Here is a 10393-nt window from a genome sequence, read left to right on the forward strand (position 1 = left end):
AGTTCCTCATATCTTTCCACCTTCAAAATCTTTATTTGAAGGTAATTTAACATCCTTAAAGATTTTACTCAGTAGAAGGTCTTCTAGAAAATTCTGTGTAAGTTATAGCCCAAAGAATATTCATAGAGGATTTTCAAGAAATTCTTGTTTTGTTTTTGTTGTTTAATTGTTTTCTAAATCTAACATGTTTGTTTTCTTTTTTTCATATTGTTTCAGTGACTGCTGTGGACAAGAGATATTTTATTTTGTATTCTTATGGTGACAGTTTATAATCAGAACTATCATTGATCAATCATCTATCATTGTTGAATCTGTTGACAGAGTAATCTCTGATATTATATCTATGTTAATTTGAGCACATATTAATGTAGGCCTATTATCATCACTTTATCAGTCTATGGTTGTTCTGTATTGTTCTTCCTATCTGCTTAAGCTGTTGCAAATGGTATCTACATCACCTCTCGAGCTTGTGGGGCCAGGGAGGCCTGCTAGGTTCACTTACACACAGATTCAGGCCTACACCAACATGCACATATTGAGTTATGTAAAACACGCACGTTCACGCACACACTTGTTAAGAATGGGAGGGTCGTCTCAGGACAGGCTATCTGTTGGACACAGTCTCCTAATATTGCATAACATATTCCATTTGTTTATCTCTAAAGGCAAGGGTTGATGTCCATATAAGGAGAACTTCTCGAGAAAGGGAGACTGTTGTCCTTGCCAGTAAAAGATCTAACTGTGTGACGTAATCAGGGTAATATAAGGATGAGGAGCGGTTTGTTCGACGAAGAATTGTGAAGATTGTGAAGTTTGCTGTTGCAAGTTTCTTCCCACACTCTGCGCAAGTGTGTAAATAAAGATCACTATTTTTGGCCACCTACCTGGACTCAGTCTGCTTTCTTCTCTTGCCCAATTCGAACCAATCTCAACAATTTTTGGTGCCGAAACCGGTTGGGGAGGAGAGGAGCGTGCGACTTGGAGGTGCCAAAGGGACGGAAGGCCAGCAGCTTATCTGAGTGACACGCCAGGCGAACTAGAAGGTGAGTGCCACCTGTTGATTTTATCCAAAGGCGCTGAATTGGATGTTAAAACTAAATTTAATATTCACTCAGTATGGGCTTCTGGTGTCTGTCCATAGTGATTTTGGGATAATTAGTGTTAAAAGTAGGGAACATTGGACTGACTAAATTTATTGCGGTTTATTGTGGGAAGCGAATTTTGAGTTAAGAAGTCATGTGTTTAAGTCAAGGTGTGACAGTGTGTGAAAACTGATGTGGGTTGACTGGGGATGCCAGCCAGCCAAACAGTAGTGTAGGGAATTTGGTTTTTATTGATTAGCAGAAACGCGGTTTCGGGCGTCAGGTAATTAAACTGGAGGCGGAGACCTTGCAGTGATGCTTATAATACACTTGAATAAATTGTCTTAGGACTGGGGCGCGGCCCCTAGGAGTGCAGTTGCTCAGCGTGTGGCGGCGACCCCTGATCGTGGACGCACGGTCCGGTTAAAGCCCGGGTGGTGCCCGGGCACCCCTTAAAAACTATAGTGATCTCGGGGATCACTTTTCTCACTGCGCTATTTGATTGACAGGGTCGCGGACCCGGCTGTAACTTTTAACGTTGGGGACTTGTGACCTTTAAGTAAAGCCAAAAGCGTGAACTGGGATATTTCGCGCAGCTGGTGGAGGTCCCTGTTGCCTGGCGGGGAGCAGTTATAAATTAATTAGGGCTTAGGAATCTGACCGCTCTCGGGAGGGCAGTCCCGAAGCGTTTAATCGATCGACAAGGCGGGGTCCTGGGCTGTAGGATGCTTTTAAATTACTTGAAAAACTTTGGAACACCGGTATAGGAATAAGGAAGATAAGCGGTTCTGGCATATGGTGTTTTAATACCGGTATAGAAATAAAGAAGACAAGCTGTTCTGGCATACGGTGTTTTCTTACATTTGTGTGGGCCCGTGTGTGTGTGTAAATAGAATGTGAATTATCCGTGTGTGTGGGTGTATATAAAGTGTAAATTTGTTGTATAAACTGTCTGTTGAATTTCTCCTGTGTGGTTGCAGAGTGAAAAAAGGAAAACTCTTTCTTTTCTCTCTCTGAGAGGAGGGAGTGTGTGTGTATGTGTGTCTGCAAGAGAAAGAAAATGTGGGGGCCGAGTGCTGTGTGTGTGTAGCTGAAACTAAACCTTGTAGTCTGGTGTTTGTGATTTCCTAATGTGAGTATGGTTTAATGGGATCTAATGTGTAGTGATCTCTCACGTAAAACTCCCATAGAATAGGATTGTGTTGCTAAGTATACTGGCGAAGATTGAGAACTTTGTGTGATTGCTGGGAGGTTTTCTGGCTGGGTCATATTTCCTTCTCGGCCTGGAGAAGGCAGAGGTGTGTGATTTATTTTTGATGTTGTGTGTATAAAGTCTTTTAAAGATCGGTTGAGTCCCTCGCTATTTTTTCTTGTTAACATACTGATTTCTCCTATATATTCCATAGGTCTTAAGGCTCACAGACTGAATGGTGTTATATTTTCATTGCACTGTACTTTTGCCCAGTGACTTGATAATTGCTTCTGGTATTTGAAAGCTGTAGCATTGTCATATCTGACAGGACATTTTTCTTTGCTTAGGCACAGTTCGACCTTCCAAGTTCAACTGGCTGGAGCGGAGGATTAATCATTTTAGTCTGACTGTAAGTATTTTAAAGTATTTTAACAGAAAAGTATAACTACAAATATTATATTATATATATATTATAAATGCAATTTTATTTATATAGCGCCAAATGACAATAGCAGTCAAGGTGCTTCTAATGTAAAGACTCTAAAATAATACAGAGAACCCCCAACAATCAGACAACCCTGAATTTGTTGTCTGATTGTTGGGGGTTGTATGGGCAAGCATGTGGCAACACTGGGAAGGAAAAACTCCCTTTTTACAGGAAGAAACCACTGGCAGAAGCCCAGAACAGGCCTGGTTCTGCTGGTTCTGCTATTAGTATGATCTGGTGAAGAGTGGAGGTCTGTGCTGCTCCTAAAACTGCTGTGCTTGGTTAACAGAACAAGCTGCACGTGAGGAAAGGCAGGCTCGAATCCTGAATTCGCTGCCCAGAGGCTGGCAGCTCTTTCTGCAGGGAAGAATAGCCAAACCGCAATTGCCGACACCCGAGGGCATGACATCAACCTTCTGATAAGTAGATGACCTACTCTATCTCCTAATCTTCAGCTACCCCAACACTTGGTGAGTGAAAAAGGGTGAGAGAAGGAGATATGCTCAGTGCATCATGAGATGCCTCGAAGCCTAAACATAACTAAGGGTGGATTAAGGGTTACCTGATCCACCCCTAACTGTAAGCTTTGCTAAAAAGGAAAATCTTACGACTAATCTTAAAAACAGAGAGGGTGCCTGTCTGAAATGGATAAATAACTGGATAAATATTCTAGGAACCACATTAGCTGATTGTTGGAATTTTCCCTTTAGGATTGTAGAGTGTAAACTACATTTGTGAATTAGTGCTGTATAAATAAAGCTGAATCAAACTGAATTGAAAGCCTTTCACATATTGGTACAGAGACAGACAGTTCAATTGTGGAATCGGTAGTCAGCTGTTGCACTTTGAGTAACATCCCCATGCCCCAACTTGACTAAGAAACTGCTGCTATTTTGTAGGTGCAGCCACTGGACATGCTATCAGAGTGTGGTTATGCTGACAAATTACACAAACATCATAAATTGTAAAATCTCAGAAAAGTTATCAAAAGTGTTGTCAAATCTTGCAGTTTTCACTTTAAAAACAGCTGTCAGGTAAAGATGCATGGCAGGCAGAGTAGGACCCAATTGCAGGACTCGGAGACAAAGGATAAACTAAAGGAAGCCCCTTTTATCACCTTTATTTAGAAACTAAATTAAAGAAAATAAAAAATTTCAGACAAGGAAAAAAACTGGAGCTAAGAACTAATGAAATAGGAAACCTGGAAATTATGAGGACAAAAACCCACAGAACTCTTGGAAACACACAGCAAGAGGGAGAATGCAACACAAGGAGACTTAGAAGATTTATATATACACAGGTTGATGAGGGAACAGGCAACAGATGGGTACACACCTGAAACTCATCACAGACTTAAAAGTCAAGGAAAGGAAAACTGAACATACCATAACATAAACTGAACATTACATACGGGACAAGGGACTAATTAAACAGAAAGTAACAAACACTGCGAACAGGACTTAGATATATAAACCTTAGGAGCTAAACAGTCACACTACTGAGTAAACACGGAGACAAGGCTGGCTTCCAAAGGAGACACTGAAGGAAAGACACAGAGAATACACAAAGGGAACTAACATAATCAAACAAGAACACATGACTCAGAAAAATAGATAACAAAACTCAGAGACACAAGGAAACTAGAACATAAACAGAAAACTATGGCTCGCTAACACAGAACTCATCTTTACCCAGAATGAACCTGAAGACCTTTAGAACAGGAACACAGAATTATAATAAAAAGATATAAAATGAGAAAAAAAACCCAAACATGCCCAAAAATCAAATCCCTGGCTCAATGACACAGGGCCCATGGAATAAACTGTTTGTTTACATCATGATAAGATGAACTAAAAGTATTTCTCTTTTCCACTCATTAGACAGCCACAACACATAGCAAAGACTTCCAGTCTTAAATTAGGTTTAATACATGTATTGCAAGTTGAAGTTGTAACATAATAAAAAAAGTTGTGTCAAGAGATGTATTCTAAAGACACTTCTTCAGCTAACAGTCAGAGACTGGAAACACACACGCTGCAGGTTTTACTTGCAAGGGCAGTCACAGAGCGCTCACACGAGAGTGGGGGTCCTGTGATTCGCGCTCTGTTACTGCTCTGGTCTTTATTTATATACAAGGATAATACAACAGTAAATACATTTGTTCATGACGTGTGTGTGTGTGTGTGTGAGAAAGAGAGAAGTGGCTCCTGTTCCTGGTAGGGGGTGAAACTGCTTGTTCAGCTCTTATCATCGCTAGAAGAAGAAACTGCTCCTTCTTTGTATGATAAGAGGGAACAGAACAAGTCTTGTAGTGAACAACAGTCTGAGTCATAAAAAGGTCATCATGCAGTATTCTATCATATATAAACATATATCATTAAAAGATTATATTGACTACTAAGTACAATTTTCCATTGACAGCATGTATGGTATTTCACACCCTATAGATATTAACATATCAAAACATAAACTTCAGAGAGTTCAAGGCAACTGATTATTTTGGAATGAAGTGAACACTTTCCATCCTTTTTTTTTTCTGCCTGTAAGGGCCCGGAACAACTTACTCACCCTAACCTCTACCACCTAACCCTGAAGAGAATCAACTTTTTTAAAGGGTATTAGCTATTAACTGTATTTATATGCTTCAGGGTTCTTTTCACATTTCTTGAAACCTCCACCTATTTTCTCAAAACCTTAAACACAAATCCAAAAATCTTAACTGCATTCACAAAACCCCAGACTTTTCAGTTGAAATCAAACAATTATCTCAAAATGTCATGATCCTGGGCCATGTTGGCCCAGTATTCTTAGTTTCTTGTATTTTTGTATTTTGTTCCTTATTTAGGCCATGTTTCCTGAGTTGCCCTGTTGTGTTGTTCCCTAAGTGTTTTCCCTTCGTGACTCTTACCCCCTGTGTGCCCCTCTGTGTATTTATGAGCCCTCGTCTCTCTTTGTGTTTATTCCATGTTTCCTCTGCCCGTTATGTCTATGTTCTCCCTGTGCTCTCTCTCTCCTCCTGTCTGAACCCCCGTGTACTTCCTGTTTTATTTTGTGACTCTCGCGCCTGTATACGTCATGTTATGTTCACCCCGCCCTGTCTCGTTATGGTTATCTGTGTCAGCTGTGTCCCCGTGTGTTCCCACTTCCCTCGTTAACCCTCTGTGTATTTATGTGCATGTCTCCCCCAGTCCAGTGTTGCGTCGTCAATGTCTCTTCCCCGAACCTGTGTGGCTTTCTGTTCCCTCGTGCTTCAGTTCATATTCCTGGTTTTTGTTCTGTTACTTTGCACTTCTGCAATAAAGCAGCATTTTTGAGTTCAGTTCCAGTCTCCGTGAGTTTTGCGTTTGGGTTCTCTTCTGCCTCCACACAGCCAGCTCATGACACAAAATCTGTTATTCTGTGTTCAAAACCAAACAATGTGTTCACATCATAAACACAACAACTAAAAGTATATTCACCACAAAACATTTGTTAGACACTACATCAAATAATTCAAGACACAGCATCCAGGGCATGTGGGCATAGTTATTGTAAGTGTATTTAACAAAAGAATTACCATGGTTAGAGTGATATGAAATGCTAAATGTAGATAACAAAAATAACATGAAATATGTTTCACATGCAGCCGTAATATCCTGTAGCCCACCAAGAAATGTCAGGAGATGTGTAGTGTTATATGTCCACAGGTTTGCATGATGTTGCAGAACCCCTGCCAGTGTTTACAGTTTTGCAATACACGTGTGAAATGTGTTTAGTGACTGAGCATGTGTTTATGGGTTTGATAAAAAGAGTGGATGAGTTTTGCAAATCGTCTCTAAATGGCTTAACCGTGTTTAAGGTTTGGCTAACAGAGTGTTTGATTCGAAAAATAAGTTTAGGCCACTAAGAATTTGGTTTAGAGAATGGGGTTTAGTGTTTTAGCAATTCAGAAAAACTCTAATAACCACAAAACATGTTTGGCAAGATATAACTGAAATAATCTAGGGTTACTGGATAAAACAAAGCGGAGTCTGTGATCATTTAATCACTCTTTTTTTCTTATCTTTCAGATAACTGCAACTTGTCTGCTGAAGTCATCAAAATGGGGAACCAGGTCCCAACAGAAAGTAACATGGGCAATAATCTTAAATGCTGCAAATGTGATCGAGTCTTGCCTGCATGCAAATCATTTGATGACCTTTACAAAACTGAGGTTCATGGTCGAGTCGTATATGTGTTCAATAGAGGTGAATACTACAGACCAGTTGGTCACGATGACGCATATGAGTGTGAATATTGCTTTAATAAGCCAATCAGAGATCAAGAGCAAATGAGGAGAAGAGAGGAGGAGAGAAGAAGAGAGGAGGGGAGGAGAAGAGAGGAGGAGAGGAGAAGAGAAGAGGCGAGGAGAAGAGGAGAAGAAGAAAGGAAGAGAAGAGAGGAAAGGAGGAGAGAGGAGGAGAGGAGAAGAGAGGAGGAGAGGAGAAGAGAGGAGGAGAGGAAGAAAGAAAAACTGAATCAAAGACTACAAGAATCTCACCAACGAGCCAAAGAGCAGCTTGAGAAACAATTGAGCAGCTACATTTCTCAGGAATATGAAACCAAGCGAGATGCTCTAATATGGCATCTGGATGACTTTGAAGCTAACTATAAATCAGGTAGTGGCAGTGATGAGCTTCTTGAAATTCTTTCTACAAAATGCAGTGTTGAGGTTTTGAGTCTCAGTCTGACTCAGCTCACAGCTGATCAGCTCAGTGAGATCCTTTCAGTCCTGGACAAACTTCTGTTTGATGAGTGGATTAATGCTCCTCCATCCATTAGCACTCTGCAGCACACTCAGGTATTCATCACAGAACTCTGTGCTCTGTCTCTGGAAATATCTGAAGAAGTTTCCCTACAAAGCATCTCCAATCATATGCAGTCCCATTTGGGATCCATCAGCCAATCAGCAAGTGGTGTTTTTGAGAGTTTCCTCTTGACTCAAGCCCTGTATCTGAACTTGATGCACCTTTTCAATGACAGCGGAAGATCTGATAGTGATGCCGGCTTCATAGCCAAAAAATGGGCAAAATATGAGATTTCCACTGAGAACCTCTTTATAATTGAGTTTCTGAGCACCCTTACATCATCACTGCAAAGTACAGTTGGAAGAGCCTCTGTGTTCACTTTAAAGATGGAAATCCAGTGTTTAAAGCTTCTCTTATCCACACTCACAGATCTAAATGGAAAAGAAGCCCACTCAAAATCTACTGAAATGCTCCTCAAACTTGTGCAAAGAAACCAATGGACTCCAATGGAGGCAGTCACTCTGCTTAAAGCACTGTCACAGAAATATGCGGATGATGATTCCATAACTCAAATCCTTACCTTGGTACAAGTGTATGACATACCACCAGACTGGATAGATGACTGTGGGCACTCTCTAATCCAGCTCCTTGAATCTGCTGCTCCTGAGCGATTTTGTCAAGATTTCCAAAAGACTCTAAGAGGAAATGATGAGAACAGTGTAACTGCAGTTTTAGCAGAAGTACAAATGTTGTGGAATTTGGATGACTCTGTCATTGATATGATAAAAAACATTAACACCGGTGTCCTGAAATACACAGAAAATGTACCAAAAGAAGAAACTTTTATGAAAGATTCATTTAAATGTGAATCTTTGAATGCAGACAACATACAGAAGTGTCTGTGTCAGCTCTGCAAAGCAGTGTTCGACATAAAAGGCTGGTGGCCCACAGTGAGGCAGGTGGTGCGGTGGTGTGGACTGGTGCTGACTCAGAAAAGTAGAGTGGTACAACTGGTTGGTGTGGAAGAAGACCCATGTGTTACAGCCATGTTTGCAGCCATGCAAGTCTGCATGGGAAACAAACTGGACATTGTGCTGAGCTCTGATGTTCACTCAGAGGAGCAAACAAAGGAGTGGTCTGACTTCTACAAGCACCTTGACATTTCAATCAACACAAACATGAAGAAGACTGACCCATCATTCCAGGATGTCTATGAAGCAGACATTGTTTATGGTACAATGGATGATTTTGTGTCAGATTATGTTCAACATGGCATACAGGCAATGGAAACAGGGCATACACCGTTTAGTCGTGGATTCATTATTGAAAAACAAAGTCTCAGTGCTCTGCATGCTCTGGAACTTTCAAGACTCAAAGACGATGACTCTCTGGTGTTTGCTGCGGAGGTCCTGCAGAACCTCATGAGTAAATTTCACGGTGAAGATGTGGGACTGATACACATGTTTATTAAGGTCCTTTTTCAGGTCCTTCACAGTACCCTAAACAAAGACACAATCACTGACAATAAAATCATCACAATCTCAAAGAAAATCACCAGAAAGGAACTGCTTTTTAATGAGATCTTCATTTTGACCTTTCTGGAGAATCTGATGAAAAGTTTTGTTAGTGAAACAGAAGCTGTTAAAAACATGACAGATCCTGCAGGCAAATGGTGTTTGGAGATTTTATTTGCCTGTGTGGAACAATTTCAAAACTCAAAAAAAAAAAAAACCAAAGGAGTTTTTGAGATGGTTTCAAATCTTGGGGAACAAAGGCTTTGGTCACCAGTAGAGGCCTTAAACGTTCTTGAAGCATTAACTATACACCATCATGATAAAAGCTGTATTTCCATCATGAAGATTTTACATTTGGTGGAAACATATCAGGTTTCTTCCAAGTGGAAAGATGAAAACAATAAATCTCTCCTTGAGCTCATAGATTCATGCACAACTAAGAATCTGATCCAGCATCTAGAAAAGAGCCTTAAAGATGAGAAAACTAAAAGCATTGACAACCTTTTTTATGAAATACGGCAGATGAAAGAAATTGACGAACAAACACTGAGTAAATCATACAACATAGTAACTCATGTAACAAACCTCATCGAAACTGGTGAAATTAAAAAACAGAGAGATATACGGCGAGCTAGGACTCTGAGTCACAGCATGGAGACAGAGGACCTTCAGGAAGTTCTTGCAGTCTTATGCAATGCTGTACACCTCCACAAAGATGAAAGGAAGTGGTTTCCCAGGGCAACTCAGATGATAAGCTGGTGCTTGTTGGCCTTGTCTGACACTGGGAAGCTCCTGGAGATGGGAACTGGAGAAGGGAAGTCTTGTGTCATAGCAATGTTTGCAGTGCTGCATGTGCTTAGAGGTGAAAAGGTGGATGTGGTGTCCAGCTCCTCCGTGTTATGCCAAAGAGATGCTGAAGAATGGGCAAAATTCTACAAATACTTTGGCATTACAGTCGACACAAACACAAATAAAAATGAGGATAAAGATCGGAAAGAATGCTATCAGAAGGACGTGGTCTATGGAACCATTGAAGCCTTTGCTGCTGATCACCTTCGCCAAATATTTGAGATGAAGGATGTGAGACCTGATCGTAACTTTCAGTGCATCATTATCGATGAAGTGGACTCACTGCTGCTGGATCAGGGAGTGCAGCTGACATACCTGTCCAGCCCCATGGTGTCCATGCAGCACCTGAACATTATTCTCACCATGATCTGGAGCCACGTCAGTCACTATGGCTTCCTATCTACAGGACATCAGACATTTGTACGAGGTCCTCCTGCTTCATTCTTCAAGGCCATCTATGACTCAATGAACACAGAAGACACTGAAATTAGTGATCCAATGGA

General features: G+C 40.8%; 1 protein-coding gene across 1 annotated transcript in view; it reads left to right on the forward strand.

The window, feature by feature from the left end:
* Nucleotides 1-297: 297 nt before the first annotated feature.
* The window catches only part of LOC102300018, a gene marked incomplete in the record, with an annotated part of 16715 nt that continues 6619 nt past the window's right edge, over nucleotides 298-10393 (forward strand). Inside the window, 4 exon segments of the mRNA XM_014331017.2 lie at nucleotides 298-1043; nucleotides 2622-2683; nucleotides 3051-3231; nucleotides 6811-10393. Of these exon segments, the coding sequence (XP_014186503.2) occupies nucleotides 6843-10393 (3551 nt within the window).

This window comes from Haplochromis burtoni, unplaced genomic scaffold (assembly GCF_018398535.1).
Source record: "Haplochromis burtoni strain Fernald_Lab_line unplaced genomic scaffold, NCSU_Asbu1 Contig_1305, whole genome shotgun sequence".
In the NCBI taxonomy this organism is placed as follows: Eukaryota; Metazoa; Chordata; class Actinopteri; order Cichliformes; family Cichlidae; genus Haplochromis; species Haplochromis burtoni.